Source organism: Filicampus tigris, chromosome 15, assembly GCF_054856515.1.
Source record: "Filicampus tigris isolate MCC_2025a chromosome 15, RoL_Ftig_1.0, whole genome shotgun sequence".
In the NCBI taxonomy this organism is placed as follows: domain Eukaryota; kingdom Metazoa; phylum Chordata; class Actinopteri; order Syngnathiformes; family Syngnathidae; genus Filicampus; species Filicampus tigris.
In genome coordinates, this window is record NC_141231.1 from 12854002 (window position 1) to 12871821 (window position 17820).

General features: G+C 41.6%; 1 protein-coding gene across 1 annotated transcript in view; it reads left to right on the plus strand.

Moving 5' to 3' along the window:
• The first annotated feature begins 190 nt into the window (after nucleotides 1–190).
• Nucleotides 191–17820, plus strand: part of wdr70 (WD repeat domain 70) — a 36766-nt gene continuing 19136 nt past the window's right edge. The window contains exons 1-10 of the mRNA XM_086053518.1: nucleotides 191–308; nucleotides 1164–1217; nucleotides 1306–1389; nucleotides 1459–1549; nucleotides 1775–1985; nucleotides 2459–2518; nucleotides 2599–2732; nucleotides 4234–4387; nucleotides 7024–7100; nucleotides 14415–14589. Of these exons, the coding sequence (XP_085909644.1) occupies nucleotides 287–308; nucleotides 1164–1217; nucleotides 1306–1389; nucleotides 1459–1549; nucleotides 1775–1985; nucleotides 2459–2518; nucleotides 2599–2732; nucleotides 4234–4387; nucleotides 7024–7100; nucleotides 14415–14589 (1062 nt within the window). The 5' untranslated portion in view covers nucleotides 191–286. The remainder of the gene's footprint in view (nucleotides 309–1163; nucleotides 1218–1305; nucleotides 1390–1458; nucleotides 1550–1774; nucleotides 1986–2458; nucleotides 2519–2598; nucleotides 2733–4233; nucleotides 4388–7023; nucleotides 7101–14414; nucleotides 14590–17820) is intronic.

The following is a 17820-nucleotide window of genomic DNA, read 5'->3' on the forward strand; positions in this document are numbered from 1 at the left end:
ATTTTGTCTCACTGTTCAAATTATATGAAAATGATCCGTATGCTTGGCCCTTATTTCCTGACTCCTTTGAGTTTTAAATAATTTATTTTGCGTTCAAAACTTCAATAAAATAAAAATAAAATGTATGCTTTATACTAGTTCAAAACGTATGGATAAATGACTACGGTATTATCAGGTATCACTTTGGCATCCATCATCTAGTTTTTGAAACACTGGGTGGCAGTGTGTCAATAACGACAAGAAAGAAGCGAAGCAACTCCATAGAAGAAGAATCCACATTTCAAACATGGATTCTAACAGCACCGAAGGTACTCACGTTTGCTCTTATTTGTCATTTACTTCCATATAACTTGCAATTGGGAGCTTTATGTGACACCCCGTTGACAATATTTGTTTACAGTTTCCTTCTGTCTTTGTAAAACGATGTCTATCTAAAGGAAATTGCGCTTTTGCTGGATTTTAGCCCGTGTTGTGTTAGCTTAGCCACTGGTTTCCTCTCACAAACTACTGCTTTTCTTTCAACTTAATCGGTAAACCTATCATATAACCTATTTATCCAGATATGACAAAGAAACCGGCGTTTAGCAGTTTAAATCATATGGCTAGGTAGCTGGATAAACAGAGACTCTTGTTAAAATTATAGTGCAACCAACAAAGTATGAACAAAAACAAGTACATAAAAATTCAAGCAGATTATAAAGATGTAATATATTTTGTGGTAGGCTATTATGGTCTAGTCATGAGTGCGAAGTGGGGCGTACATAATTGACAGTGGTTGACTGGATAATTATGTAATGCAATATAATACACCCTGTATTTACAATGTATGAACTGTATTTGATATGCATCGTAGTTCTATTGAACATTGAATTTTAAAGGACTTTAAGACATTAATGGAATGTAGATGCGGGATACATATGGATAATGTAACAGAACATAGTACCTATGTTAACTGATTTTGCACATGTAATCTGTGTAACATTAGTGCATAGTCTCCAGGATTTTTTTTTTTACATCAGGTGAATAGTTGTTATATAAATGACTAGTGAATGATAAAATTTGTTGTTGTTTTTTAAAACAGAAAATGGAGTCTGTGAGCGTGCTTTCATCTAATTTTAGAGTGTCATTTCTCTTTAAAATTCCTCAAAATTTGTAATTGCCAGGTAAGATGAACAACGATGGAGACATCACTTCTGTTATGGGATTCTCTGGCTTTGGTATGTATGACAAAGGGGAAAAAGTACTTCTAATCTTCTAATCTAATCGTGCTCTTAAAATGAACATTCTTAAAATTGTCGCCACTAGGAAAGAAGGCCCGCACGTTCGACCTGGACGCCATTTTTGAACAGACTCGGCGAACAGCCATCGAGAGGAGTCGCCAAGTGTTAGGTGAGTTTAATAAACCCGCACCCTTGTCCTGCTATAGTCAAACTGCGTTGTTAACGTTGTTTTGTTCAGATGACAGGCAGATGGAAATGGAGGCGCAAGGTGAAAGCTCAATGTCGGTCCACACACAGAAAAACGCAGAAAAGACAGCAGCTGCCTCCAGGTAACCGCTTTGTGTTGTCTCCTATTTTACATATACAGTAACTGAGGGCTCCATTTCATATTTAGGCTTTCAAATTAGGGTTTCGTGACAGGGTTTATAGTTTAAAAGTAAGGTTTCAAATACATGATTAGGACTTCAAATTAGAATGTTTTCAAAAGTTGAATTTGCAGACAGGGTTAAGGTTTTAAATTAGGGTTTCGAATAAGGGTTGTTCAATGTTTACAGAAAAGAGGACATTGACAGCAGCAGTTCAGACTCTGAACCTGTCGGCCCTCCGCCACCCCGAAATGATGCTTGCGAGGAAGAGGGGGAGGAGGAAGAGGAGGAGGATGATCTGGTGGGACCCCCTCTTCCACCTGGTTACAAAAGCAATGTCAATCAAAGCGACAGCGACGACGAAGATGAGGAGGAGCAAAATGACGACAGCGATGACGACGTATGTGACGTGCCCACAGAGTAAAATGCAGTAATTGAGGGGTGGAAAAGTGGTTATAATACCTCTAGATTGTGTCCTGTTGTTTTAAGGCGCCTCCACTAGATGGCAGCACCAGAAAACAAACACTTGACATGTCGATTTGTGTGGCAGTACAACAGGATTGGAAAGAATAACAATAGGCATACTAATTCTTGTTGAAATAATTGGTAAAAAGTGTCCCCCCCAAAAATCAGGCTAATACTACTACTACTAATAATAATAATAGTAAATATTATCAATAATAATGCAATAAATGATAATACAGTTAATATAATAGTATAGTAAATAGAACCTGGACAAAAGGATAATGCAGGTTTGTTACATAACTATCTAAAAAAATATATGAAATTTGAATTTGAAGAGCAGCACTAAACTCTTTTTTTTTTTTTTTTTAAAGCCTTTAACTAATCCACCACTACATGTTCCCGTCTCAGAATCCCGTCAAGAAAATTCCGGACACTCACGAGATCACCCTTCTGCACGGCACCAAGACGGTATCCGCAGCCGTCTTCCAGCCTCAGTACACATAGTCTCCTTGTGTCAACTATATTTGACCCAATGTCCGATTTTTCAGGTGTCCGCCATGGCCTTGGACCCGTCGGGCGCCCGCCTGGTGACGGGTGGCTACGACTTCGACGTGCGCTTCTGGGATTTCGCCGGTATGGACCGAGCGTTGCAGGCCTTCCGCTCCCTGCAGCCATGCGACTGGTGAGTCGATTATCCTGAGAAGTTGAGTTAGTTAAAAGGTAGAAAAGGCTTAGTTGATTGATTTTTATTTTTGTTGTTTCTTTTGCCTGCGCCGGCGTCAATGCAGCGCTCTCATTTAAGCTTGAAACACAAAGCGACAGTCGTAACTAGGGTCCGACTAATATGGATTATTTTTTTCTCTTTGAGCCGATTCCGATACGTGGGGGGTGGGGTTGGGGGGGGTGAATATTGATCGATTAATCTGACAATTTATTTGTATAACTTGTTTGGTCCCTAAATGCTTACAACAACAAAGGTAAGAATAATAAGAAAAACATTTTAAACATTTGAGTGTTTTACAATACTTTGTCCTTTAGTATTTTAACTACAACCGAGAGAATAATCGTTAAAAATATGTCGATCTTTTGCGGATTTTTGTTGTTGTCTTGTGTGGTGATGTTTAAAAAATAATATAAAATACAGTACTTTACTCTTTATAATGTTAAAAGAGCTAATGTAAGATGGTTGAACCGGTCAGCCGATTAATCAATTCAGCCAAGTATTACACTTAATTAAAACAGTTTATTTCTTGACATTCTCTTTTATGATATGTTTTGTGTATTTTTATACAATACACTGCTATTTTAGCTTTCCTAGGCACTGGAACAGATTAATGGAATTTCAGTTCATTTCAATGGGGAAAATTGATTTGATCGATGAATAAATTCATCTTGGTCTTGGAACTAATTAAAGCCGGGAGTAAAGGTACGACTTGACGTGTACTCTGTCACTTCCCACCACTGCTGAGGAGCCCCGACACATGTGCGTGTCGTGCCACATCCACACCGTCCATGCACACACATTTGTTTATCCGACAAGCAGATGGTAGCGGCTGTTTGTTTGCGTGTTTACGCCGTGATTCACCGGCGCAAAAAAAAAAAAATGAAAAGGTCCAAATGGTATTTGTTGTTCCCAGAGGAGGCCTCCCCGCTTTGTACCCGTACGCAACATTTAAGTTGATTACATCTCTCTCCGGGAGATTTCGTGCTTCTGACTCCACAGATGTTTCGGAGCCAAAGATTTAGCATTTGAGCCTACATTTCATTTTCACTTGAACTTTTTTGGCGCTGCGCAGCCGATATGTTGATGCTCCGTCTACGTCCCGCTGTGTTAATGCTATTTGATACTGACCTAAATTGCTAATCTCACCCGGGTTAAGTGGTGCGCACTTGGCTCGCATGCATTGCCGCCGTGCTCACGCGTGCAATTTAGGGCTGGGCAGTATGGCCTTGAAATAAAAATTTTTTTCACAAAAATCACATTTTAAGTGATACCGCCCCCCCCCCCCCCCCCCCTCTGTTTATAGAAAAAACAAATGATGGTGACGTTATATGCAAATGTATTGAACTTCAAAGTGAAATACACCTGAATTGTATTGGGCACTCTGACCATACCTTGAGAAGCACAGGTATCCTTTGATGTTAGCTGAATTGAGCTGAAGAATTTCTGCTGTTCCTTGAAGCCATCAGATCCGAGCGTTGCAGTACAGCATCACCGGGGACCGCATCCTGGTGGTGTCGGGAAACGCACAGGCCAAAGTATTGGACCGCGATGGCTTCAACGTGATGGAATGCATCAAGGGAGACCAGTACATCGTCGATATGGTCAACACCAAGGTACGACTCTTGATTCAACTTCAAAGACCCAAATTAGGAGATTCGGCGCAGGCCGTATCAAACATTGTTTTTAGTTCGTTCTGTGGGCCGTTTATAGGCGGATGACTTTTTGATTCCCGTAAAATCGTGAATAACACGCACCCATGTATTATACGCCCTCCCAAAATCACCCAGTTATTTCTCTAGTGAATAATATGTCTCCGCATTTGCTGGTATCCTTTATTGTCAAAGTGAATAATATGAATTAAAAAACAGGTTAAAAACGATGCTCTTTTCTCATACCTATGAGTAAGGTCTTTCAAAGTATTATAAATAAAAATTCGAAAATCTTAATTTTAGTACTCAGTTTCATTTCTTTACCCATACTTTTCTCTTTAACTCTGTTTGCGACCTGTTTTAAAATCTTTATAACCCTTAGGTAACTGTACTGATAAACATCTAAACAATGTGAAACGTTTTCCTTTCTTTTTCAGCCCGCTGTATAATACTCACCCTCGATTTGAGATGTTTCCCCCCCCCCAAATAATATTTATGGGATTTTACAGTGTATATATTTTTTCCCTGTCACATGTATACATTACAGCATAAGATAAAGATATAAGAAAAGACATTTAAAAAAGACATTAAAAAATTCCCCTTTCCCACAAAAATCCCCCCCCGAAAAATTCCCAGATTTTTCTCTTAAAGTGAAGTGAAGAAAAACATTGCAAAACAGTCAAATGTTGTGCCTGTAATTTATATATGTATTCTCATAACTCTTTGGGTACCAAAAATGAGTTTTTTTATACCTTGTATATTTTCCTAATTAATCGACCAATTAATCAGTTATCGGGATTTTATTCTGCCAAATATTGGAATCGGCATCGGCCTATCAAAAAAAAAAAAAAAATCCATATCTGTCAGGTCCTATTTTAAATCCCCTTGCTCTAATAGTCCATCGTGTGAATATTTTTTCTGCTCTTTCAATAGCATAAGTCTATTAATGAGCATTCTGGTGCTGCTACTGAGAACAAGCTGGTTGTGTTTTGCCGTGTCGTTGTGTCGGGGGAAACCCTGCCAACACGTAATAGTAGCAAGGTGGACCCAGGATGTTGTTGTGTCCTTAACATAATGCTTTGCAATTGGCACCAGGAGTCAACACTGGATCCGTTGCACCTGCATCTACAAAGACCAACGCTGATGGCTTGTTCATGTTTGGATTTTAATGTGTTTAAGCGAGCGGATTGTTGGTTACCACGCAGCCAAACGCTTTTTGGCGCACACAGTTGGTACCTCCCGTGTAGAAGTCTTATATAAAGGACCTGAAAGTGATCTGAAAATAATTAGCAGATGTAAAAGTCACCTTTTAGGTATCAAAAGTAATTTGCTGATATGAAATGTACGCAAATATTATAAGTAAGTATTTTTTAAAATGCCTTTTCAGAGTTGGGCTCGACCAATACTGTTATTATTTTTATTTATTTATTTATTTATTTTTTATTTAGCCTCATTCCGACATTTGTCAGAATAAAATTTAGACAAGTGATTAATGAGTCGATTATTTCAAAATATATTTTGCATGGCTCTAGACTGGCTCAAATATGTGCGAAAGTAAAGTTGTGATCTACTAAATTGTGAAAATGAGTGGATGTGAATACTTTCATTTAGTCCATTTACAGTGTGCGCCCTAAATTTTCTGCTCGCAAAAGTTAGTCCAGAGTCTGGCTGCTTCCTGATTTTTTTTTTTTTTCTTTTAATCAATATTATATTGAGTGCAATTTCTATTGATATCAGGTGGCTATTGCGATGTACTGTATATTAATATTAAATTATTGCTCCGCCCTACTTTGCCTTTTAAGTTTTGGTTCATTTTACAACTGAGAGAAAAATGTATTTTGATTTTTTTTTTGGGGGGGTGTTTTGAATGTCATTATCTTTGTTTTATGTTGTTGTTTTAAAAAAAGAAATTGGCCCAAAAAGAAATCAGCCGATTTTTGCTGATTTTCAAAAGAGCTAACATTTGCCGATTAATTGGTCGGGCCCTGCTGTTGCGTAGACTGAAGTCCCATTGATTTATCATGAAGCCACTTTGGTTCAATGACAACATCCCGACCCATCAGCCGCGCCTCATCCCAGTCGATGAAAATAAACCCACACCTCTGCCTCGCACACCGAAACGCTTCTCGCTGTCGGTGGGTGGGTTGGGGGGGTGGGGGGGCAAAGGGGGCTATCCTTCTGTTATTCCGCTTTGAGTCATTTGTTATGAGGAATTCCCGCAGAGGAAACAGCGAAAAGAGGTCACAACACGCTTTACTTACCCTTTTTTTTTCCTCCTTTTTTTTTTTTTTTTTTACGGACAATTTGGTCGTTAATCTTGCAGAATTCCTACCGGACGTGTGTTTTAAATAGCCTGCAGGTACATTAAACTGGACTTAAACATAGCTCGGGACTAGACCAACCAGTTTATGCACTAACACACCATGTGTAGCTAACTGTCCCTTAGCTCAGTGAGGAAAATGTTTTCAGATTGCACCATATTTGTCACTTGCTAAATAACCATGAAAATAAGGACAACGCATGACGAAAATAACCCCGTTTGACTTGGTTCAAGACCTAAGCTCTGTTTTTTAATTTAATTTCTTTCCTGCTCTCATCAGGGTCACACGGCGATGCTCAACGACGGCAGCTGGCATCCCAAAATAAAAGAGGAGTTCATGACGTGCTCCAATGACGGGTAAGTCTCGACGTTATTTCTATCTTTTTTTTTTTTTTTTACGTTCCCGTTAAGGGCTCATACCTGCCAGCTACACGGTGCATGCGAGGGGCAATACTTTCCTTTGCCACCAGCAGGGAATCCTCCAATCCAGAATATTCTTCTTGAAAGGAAGGATTTACAAATGTCCACTGACTCACACAGTGGGTATAAAAAGCGAACACACCCTTGTCAAAAAAGCATTTGGCATTTTTTTAAAGCACTTCCAAGGTGTTTTTATATGTCTGCGTGCTGTTCTTAAAAACATACCCCCATCCCAAATACTGCCGGGCCAACGTCGAGCCCGCCGTTCGTTAAAGACGGTGAAAACATTTTCACTTGTGGTGCCAGCACTTTGTACACTACACATCTTGAACCGGCAATCAATTATACGCCGCTTATCAGAAGTTCACATTGTTAGCTCACGCTCATCCATGCATCCGGAAAAATACCGTGCAGCTCTGCTTACCTTTTGGCTTTGACAGATATTGCCGCCACACCTGTGGGGGATGTTGGTGTTGGTGCGTGACATTGTTTCAGACAGTGTAGTCCGGCTTAAAAGTGACTCTGGATCTTTCCCCGGCCTAGCTGACTATGTGATGGGTGGAGGAAGTTTTTGAAGGTGGTAGCAGGTTTTTTCATTTATTTATATTGTGACCGTGAGTTAAATATTAGTTAGGAAATCAGGCAATATGCAGATATCACATTTGATGGCCGACCAAGCCCTGTTGTGAATAGATATATAAAAGCCAGGCAAGGTGACAAAAGAAAGGACTTCAACTCACTTCAGATTGTATCTTGGCACCAAGGTGCCACTAGATGGCTCTAAACATTTTAGTCTTAAGCAATACTGTCAACTGAAGATCCATAGTTTCCCAAATTTTTGGAGGGCAATGTTACAAATGCAGACCAGCGAATATGCATGGTTTAACTGTATCTGCATACAAGCATTAAAAAAAAAAAATCAATCTTGCATAATATGTATTGTCCGCTTTAAGAATGTGAGTTAGGGCAAGACCACAGCATTGAGTCTGATTGAGTGTGACAAGCGGCAGTGTAGAAAACCCGTTGCGGTGGTTATTAATTAGAAACAGGAAAGGCCTCTGCCCGCTGTTTACAGGCACGACAACCCTCCCAGATGTGACTGTGTTTATTTAACTCTCGTCGAGGCTCTGGAAATCCTCCCCTGGCACGTTAGCGCCGGTCGAGCGTAAAAGGGGTTGCATGCGGGGGAGCAGTCGCAGGGCAGGCGCAGGTGCAAGCCTGGGTTGACAAGGTGATTGGAGTCTCGCCCGGGTGATGGAAAGAGTGTTAGCGTCACCACCGCCTGACCACTTCGCACGTTTTCATTTGCCAGTATATCCACAGGTGACCAACACATCACATTTCCTCAAAACGCATTTCTATACGTGGTGTATTGAGACTGCGTTTCGGCCTTCTTTGAATCGTCGTTTATTGGACCAGCGGCATCAAATGTGGGCGGGGCCTCTTTTCGGAGTTTGATCGTCTTTTCGAGGAAACTTTAGCCTTGAAAAAGGGCGTGAGGGGGTCGCACGGTCAGAAGTAGTGGCGCAGTAGAAGTCAATTTGTTGCTCTCCAAATACAATGCACGCTAATGTACCCCATAAGGTGAAACATTGGATTTAACATTGAAAAAAAAAATTCCATCTCTATTTAAAAAAAAAAAAAAAAAGACATCTCAAATTGACAGTGCAGAAGATGCACAAACATAAATCAAATATGATTCAGTTACTAGTTGGAACCGTAACATGTCAGAAAATATGCAAAAATGTTGATCACTGTTTTCCAAAGTAAAAGCCGATATTTACAAATGTAGAATTTTGATTCAGCACAAAGATTTTGCTTTCATAGAAGACTACAGAAGTATTCGAATATTTACTGTTGAGTGGCTGAAATTCCAAGAATTTGCACAATTTTTAATTAAATATGATTGATTGTTTTAAAAAAAAAAACCCACTGACATTTAATTTGATAATTGATTAGTTGTCAATTAACCGTTGCATTTTGAATTGCTTGTACTTTATACAAATGGTATAATGCCTGAGAGAAGGGGTCAGGTTGCATTTGTGCTGCATTTGCCTCATGCACAGATCTGCACTCTAATTGACAAGTGTGATGAAGCGCTGCTTCCATGAGTGAAAATACAATCCATGGTTTTACTTTCTTTATGGAGGCTAGTTGTTTTTTCCCTCTTACAATCTGGGCTGCTGACCTGCTCGTCATGGTAACAAAATGTATTGGCCCCCGTGTTAAGGGAAAAAATAGATTGAAAAGGGTTCTGTATCTGTAATTCTCGATTCTTGAGATATTTAGCTGAAAACGCGTCACGGGCATGTTATGAAGACACCTGGGGAGTGTGGGCAAAAATGTCTGTCTCCTTTAAACCAAATATAAATGAAGCTGGTTTTGTGTAGACCTGAAACACACCTGCAAAACTGCACTGGCATTGTAAATGAATCCTTTCATGACAAAGAACCGCGATGCTATTGAACGCATGATGATATTGTCAATGGTCGTCATCAATAGGCCTTTTTTTCGAGTCGGCCAACTGTACCAGTGGGTGTTTGCTACTACCTTCTATACGCTTTAAACATTCCTTCTGACACCATTCTGTCTTAGGTCCTATTTTCGAGCCTCTTTTGTTGTTTATGTGAATAGCTTATTAAGCACGATCACTGGACCGCCCAAACCCTTTTTAATTGAAGCTCCAGTTGCTCCAATTCGCATTCATGGCAGCTGTGACCCCGCATCTCGGAAATACTCACCAGCGCAGAGCATTCTCTTCCGGAACAAAGTAGTGACAGCGGGTGGTGGCGATTGTCTTGCAATTCTGGCTTGAATAAAGAAATGGCACATAGAAATAAAATAATTGGCTCTCCGAGTACCTCCGTTAGTGACCGACATGAAAATACAGTACCATAGTAGGCGTTAATGTTCATCCAAAACAAGACAGAGGTTTTATTCCTCTGTGATTCTTCGCATACATACCACACACTTTGAGAATCGCTGTACTAAGGCAAGCTAACTTCCAAAACCATTTCTGGCTCTTGTCAGGTGGTTTAACAAACCTTGAATCAGAGCTGGTATGTCTTTGAATGCTAACAAACTTCCATGTATTTATAGAATCATTAGTAACAGGATAGACATGTATTCCTTGTAAGTTATTTCCTGGTGCCCCAGGTGAACATACACACGCAGCCCATAGGCAGTCAAGTGAAGATAGGATGAATGGCCACTGGCTAATGGAGCCCACATGGCGCACACACACACACATTTCACACCCACAAACACACGCAATTTGAGGAATGTTTCCGTCATTCTGGCCCGCTTACAAGGCCGCAGCTGGATGTGAACGTGCGGCCGGGAATCACCGGGACAGCATTCTCCTTTCGAGGGACAGGCTATTTACAAAACAGTTTGTAAATGATTGTAAATCGTCCTCCTTTATGTAAAAAAAAGATCAAGTTATTTAATAATAGCTTGTTTCATTAAATAGGGGCCGTCCCTCTTGTATGCTCGTGGACAAAATTGTTGTTCCGACTAGGACGGTATAACATCGGGGTTCTTCTGAATAGTCTGATATTTTGTTCTTAGTCTTTCTCTGGCATTTTTAGGTGTTTGTTTTGGGTCTTGAGATCAAACTTCCTGCCACAAAATGTGCTGTTACATTTTTGCTCTAGAATGCCTTGACAGTCTGGAGATTTTTTTTGCTTTAAACACCAGTCACTTGACATAAATTGTACTGGTAACACGTTCGTAGTTGAGTGAACGAATGGCCCTCGTCCACTGTTTCTGGAAATACTGACCTGCAGTGACGATTTGTAACATATCTGGCCAATGAGGCTAATGCCCATAAATATGCTATATTTACAAATTATTTTGCGAAACAAGGTTTGAAAAATTGAGGCTCTACTGCAAAGAAATCTGTAACGGTATCCCGCCGTGATTCATTCCAAATATCGGGTTCATCTACAGTCCAGTGCGTCTGAGGCCCGCCATACACTGCTAGTCTTCCATGTCCATCCTGACAACACACACATGCCACACCGTCAAGGCGGGAATTTGTCCTTGTTCACTCTAAGTCATGGCTGAATTTTTGACAGTTTAGTTTGTGTTGTATAGTCCAATGCTAGCAAGTGGGACTGGGGAATCTGATGAAATTCGTAACACAGTGCTCGGACCACAGTGGATTCTGTGTATCTGATTTATCTGATTTAGTTTTTTTTTCTTTTTTAATCCCTAAACCCTTACCAGAACCAGAACCTTGCTTAGTTGGATAATCCAGTTCAAGGCAATGGTGAATTACTGACACTAACCTTACCTGAACCCTTAAACCCTTGCCCAAACCCCAATCAATCCTCAATTACCCCTAACCCCTACCCAGCTCTAACCCCTAACCAAGCCCAAACCTAACCAATACTAACCCCTAACCAGCGCTAACCTTTAGTAGTCCTAATCCTAACCTCCTCCTAAATTTAACCTCACTAAACTATGCTACTCTTTGGCATAAGGCCTTTATTCCCTTACCCAACCCCTAATCAGGGCCGCCTTACTCCAAACCAACCCATAACTCCCAACCTCTAACCTCCTCTGACCCTAACTTTGTTTTAGTAGTGTTGTCTAGTTCAAGACAGCAGTGACTTTGTTGGAACTTCTATCACTTTGTTTGGACCACAATGATTTCTTTCTCACCTTCTTGCTTGAGCGCCGGTATGCCTCCTCCTAGATCCCCCTCACTTTATTTTGCTCAGCTGTGATGGCGCAGCCTCAAAAAGCCCTCTTAATCCCCCTTTCCCAAAACACAGCCCCGGTCAATCAGCCTGCCATCGCGCAGCACATCCAGTCATCAGAACCTGAGCAATAAGTAACCCTGTGCAAGTTGTGTGCACCCATCTCATCTTTATCTCTACATCGAGGAAAGGGATCACCATCATCCCTGCTAGACCTGTAACCTGATGGACGGATAAAATCCGGGAGGCCACTGGGGGCATTGTCTCTCCTCAGTTGATGTGTGAACCGCTGGTCTACCTCATAAAGTGCCCACGCATGACTGGAGATGTATGGTCCTCATTTTATTACATTCACTGAAGCCTTTGTGTTTGCGGGAACGGGGGGAAAAGGGGGACTGCTGACTGAACGGAAAACAAGGGTGCAGGGATAAGGAACGGGACCAAAATGTTTTTGCTGGCTTCTCCATGCTACATATGACTTGGTGTTACTTTTTCATAACAAGCCACATTCGTCAGAGTGACTCAAAATGATGCCTCCCTTTTGAAACGCTCTCGGAGGGAAGTGGCCACTGTGCTTAGAGTATCATAGAGTGTCATGAGCAGATTGCCACAGAGATACAGCGAGACTGGTAGAGTCACAGGAAGGCGTAGAAGTTTTCAGGCATCGAACACCTGTTGTGAATTTTGCCTTTTTGCTTCTTGTTGGAAACCAGCAATTTGTGCAAAACCCCCCAAACCCGCCCTGTAAAAAGCCTGCTTTATAAAAGCAGTAATGAAGATGTGGACTTTGATTCTAGTGGCCTCCAAGGTGTCCCCAGTCCCCCCCCCCATGTGAAAGCAAGCATACTTAGGAGAAAAAGTCCTTAGGATATAAATAGCGTTATGGTTTTCTTTGTGCAATGCAAAAGGTTATGCTGTCTTTAGTGTCTTGACAGTCACACCCGGTCTTGTGTAAACATAACAAAGATGTCAGTGCGAGGCAGCAGTTGGACTTGTCCGTCATCCTGTCCATTTGCAAAATTCTCAGTGATTGTCTCACACTTCAGCGCATTGTGTAGCCATGATAGCCGACAGCTCGTCCTGGAAAACCAGCCAGAAAATAACCCTCTTTCTGTGGCACTGGGTAATGTTCATTACTGCCACCCACAGGACTGGAGTGGTACATTACTGTTCATTATGTCAAATTTTTTTCAATGAATCAGACGGTCATGTTTAGGATCGTTCCACCTTGGCGGAGGCCTGAGTGCTGTTCTCCCTTTGCCTCGTTAACTCCTTTTGCTTTGTGTTGATTCAAACACGACGGCGGATCAAACAGAGTTTTCTTTGACCCTTGCCAGCTCTTACTCAAGCCGTAAGTCTTGAGCTGGCATTTGTGTCACATTGTTAGACTTTGTCCAAACACGGGCTTGAGAGTGCACGTCTGCGACGTTCTAGGCGGCAGCGGAGGAGGAATTCTGTTAGTAGTAGCAGCCCCGACTGTGTGTTTACGCACCTCGACCCGACCTCGTGACCCAAAAGGTCTCCGTGTTCGCTACAGTACGCAGTGGGTTGCAGAAACATTTGGAGTCTTGTTCGCTGCTCGGTCTTTGAATAGTCAAAATGTAGACTTGCAAAATATTTGACATCACCTTGTCCCTCCACTAAAAACTTTGTTCACAGTTAGCTGTCCACTAAAATCATTCAAGGTATGTTGAAATGCTCTACTTCATTTTTATTTGTTTTACTGGATACTGTTTGATGGGACTGTGTCCTTGTCTGCTTTGAAAGGCTTTAAATCAAATAAATGATTGACATAGAATAATGTATTCACCATCCCTAAAAAAAAAAAAACTAGTCCTAACCGGAACAAACCCTAACCAAATTTAACACTGTCCTTAACAACCCTAATCTACTCTAACCCTGAACAACAACCCAGCCCTTGAACCAATCTTTACCCAAGCCCTAACGAAGTATAATCTCTAACCAACCCTCTGTCCTAACAACCTCACCAAATCTTAGTCCCCCCAACCCATAACCCCCGTAATGTTCCAAACTCGTGTTTTCATGCTGGTGTTCGAACAGTACAATGCTGTGCCACAGGGGAGGTCTGCGTGGATGCGGGTGGAAACTGATGTCATGTTCTTCTTGTAGTTGAGATTGATCAACAGTGCCTCTGCTGTTTGCAGCCATTACTGCACTTGTAATCAATAGTCCTCACAATCCTCAAGAGTTCTTAGTATTCAGTTCATTTACTATTCCGTTTTGATGAACATCCCAACAATAGGATCCAACGTGTCTTGCGTGTTGCGCTCAGCAGATGTCGCAGACTCGAGTTTCATGGCGGCTTCAGGCCCACCAGCTTGATCTACCCTTTGCTCCCCCTGCAAACCTGTGAGATTTAGCTGCCTTAACCACATGTTCATGCTCACTGTATCTCTTTAGGATTCTGATTTATCACCGCAGGGATGTCTCTAATGACCCAATATGCTTGGACGGCTATCTTCTTTACGACTTGATTCATGCCGCTCGGTTGAAGATCAATGACTTCCCCATTTCCTTTCTGCAGCACCGTGCGAACGTGGGACGTAACGTCGGAAAAGAAGCACAAGTCTGTGTTCAAGCCTCGCTCAGTCCAAGGGAAGAAGGTCACCCCCACGTGCTGCACCTACAGCCGCGACGGAAAGCTCATAGCGGCCGGCTGCCAGGACGGAACCATCCAGATCTGGGACAGAAACCTCAGTGTAAGTCTTAGACTTTTTTCACTTCTGTGTGCTTGTAAACATGTATATGGGGGGCCGCGGTTTTACTAACTCAGTAGTTAAGTCATAATGACAGTAAATTTTTGTCTGAAAAACACTTGGAGGCCGTAAATATAAAGCAATTAAATATAAAACAGTAAGTACGGAGATCTTCTTGTGTCATGACAATGCATATTCTTGTTTCACAGCGCAAAGTAGTTCAATGCTCATTATTTCGAACCTCAAAATCTTATAGGCCTGCACTGTGTAAGAGCGCCCAGTATTGGAACAGGTCACTGCAGTCTTTTTCAGTTGTTTGTTTGTGTTTTGCTATTTTCTCTCTTCAGTTTCATCTTTGGCGGTTAAAATGCATCCCCTGTAGGGTTTAAGTCCAGAGATGGACTTGGCCTAACAGTCCACTGCAGCCGCTTTTTGTCATTTGTCCATTTTGAGGGTTTCTCTCTTGAGTCTGCTCTTTAGTATATTAAATACATCCTCTGTAGGGTTTAAGTCCACCAAGTACCGCAGCCTCTTTCAGTTATGTGTTTGTCTTTGGGGGTTACTCCCCTCAATCTTGTCTTTAGCAGGATCCTCAATGTCGTAATTGGGTTACGCTGTTTGTGTTCTTCGAGAGATGTATGTCAGAGTGGTCCGGGTTCAACAAGCAGAATTTTAAGATGGCCTGCTTTAAAATGCTTTAAAATGGTCCAAAACTGAAGATCACAATTTATTGAATGGACCGCGACCAGGCTTGGACCAGAGTTTGTTTTTATTCTTTCCACTGTGCAGCTGCACTTTGGCATTGCAGTGCTTTGAATACTGCACCAACAATGACATCACTATCATGTTCAAGATTGGGAGGTGTAATGTTTGTGTTGTTACTGCTTTTTAATTCTCTTCATTACCAAATATATCAACATTTTTCAACAAATATCAATATCTGCCATCAGGTATCAATTTTATTGCTTAAAAATGATCCCAGAGCAGGAACATCTAAGATGTCATCCAAGTCTTCTCAAACATCATCTGGGATTCATAGAAAAGATGTCAGTCCATCCAAGCAGATGTTTATTGTCAGGTTATGTCACCTGCTGGCGCTCCGAAAGGCAAAGTCAGAGGTCAAGCCTGGAGTCATTAGGATTAATCATTGGGGCACCGTGCATGTCTGTACCAAATTTCATGACGCTCCCTCCTACAGTTGTTTGGATATTTCATGTCTGGCCTGGACGGCACAACGCCTCACTCACTGACTCGCTGCAGTTTCTACTATAAAAGTATACAACGCAAATAATCATAAGAAGTTATGTAAGTGGGTCTGATATGCTTTTTCAGTTGAGATGCATGGAAGTCGATGAAAGGCACAATCAACATTTCCCTCTTTACATTTTCCACTATTAGTGCACAATTAGCAATCACATTCCATTCCTTAAGAATGCTGAAGTCAACGGTTGATTTTGGCAATGTTGTTCCTTGGATTATTTCACATCCTCACTGCAGCCAAAACCTTAGCCGATGCATCGCATCCAGTACATATCAGCGGCCTTTGAAATAACTAGCAATCAAGCCGCATTATTTATTTATTTTTTCATTTTTTCACTAATCTTGTTTTTAGCTTTTATTTTTTACTACTATTAAAATGTTTCAAATGAAAATAATTAAATACATAGTAATAAAAAAACATTCCATCCAAATTTCCTTCCATTTATTAGACAAAAACAGGACATTATTTCAAATTCAAAATTAGAGTGGGCTTCAGGTAGGTAGCTGCTTGCGTGAAGTGAGACGAAAATAATTAAGGTACTGTGATACCCTTGCACGTGGGCAACCCCCCAGTTGCAGATCCACTTTAAAATGGATTGGGGTCAAAATTAGGAATGCACCTATGCCACTTTTTGCCTGAGTTCAAGTATTACATTTTCGGTACTCGCCATTCATCAGCACAAAAAAGTCATTTTTCACCGAAAGAACAAACAAAATACAACAAAACGTTATGGGTGCATACCCATATCAAAACATATAGTAGATTATGAACTGCATGTCCTTAACAAAGGTTGTGAGTGCATTTGCATGGCATTCCTTGAGATTATGAGAACATTTCCTTTTGCCTTTTCTTCGGCTTCACATTTACAGGCTCTCGTGCGGACAATGTTGGCTTGCTTCTGTTATTTCATACAAGAACGGCGACGGTTAAAATGTAGCTAGCGACTCGGAACGGCTCTATTAGAGCGAGGGGCTAATCCAGATTAGTCGAATGGGAAGTAGGCTACACCATAATTACTCATTCAGCAGTCAACTTTGTAATCAGATAACAATGGTAACAATGTGCTGTAGTTTTAGTCGTGAGTGGCTGAGCGCTCTTTAGGCACAATTGTGAAGATTTCTCTCCTCATTCCACTCCCGGACTGCTCGTAGCAGCACACTTCTGAGAGATTGGATTAAAGCTCTCAAAATTTACGACCGCTCCTTGTCCAAGCTAAATATTTACCGTGCGTCCCATAGCAGCTCACAATAGTCATGTCTGTTCCCTGACCACTGGAGCCTGCCCCTGTCTGAATGGCTCAAGAATTTTCACCGATGCCCTCTGCCCTAATCAGGAACCGGACTTGAATTCAGCCACAAGCCTAAAAAGGAGTCGACCTTGTTCTTTTATTGCTGCTGCCCTCCCCCTTGTCTGCCTGTCTCCTGTATTACTCATGGTCAGACTATGCGGGGCAGATCAATCACAATCAATCATGTGCATCACCTTGATCTGGAGCTGCACTATTGGGGGTGACATGGGCTTGATTAATCCAACGATGGCCAGTCCAATCGGTCCTCCCGGTGAACTCCCGCAGCGAGTAATTGCTCGCCCTCGATCGGGTCGGCATGAATCAGAGGAAAAAGGCCTCTTGGTACGCGGTGTATGGAGGGTGCAGGCCTTGGTTCCAAAACATTGCCCCAGAGATCGGTGGAATGTTATGAGGTCATTGACGGGCTTAGATGTTTGCACACTACGAAGGAGGGATCCTCAAAGAGCTGGTGTCGACGGCACAATGGTGAAATCTATTGTATTTACAGGGACATTGACTTTTTAATTGCTGGTACAATATCCCAACCGACCCCCTGTAACTGTGTTTTTTAAGATGACATTTCACTAGACACTTGAATCTGTTTTATGCACATTGGTTCATTCAAGACGAAGCTACGGGTGCGCCGTCGTTCTTAAGTCCAACAAAAATGTTTCGAAAACTATCG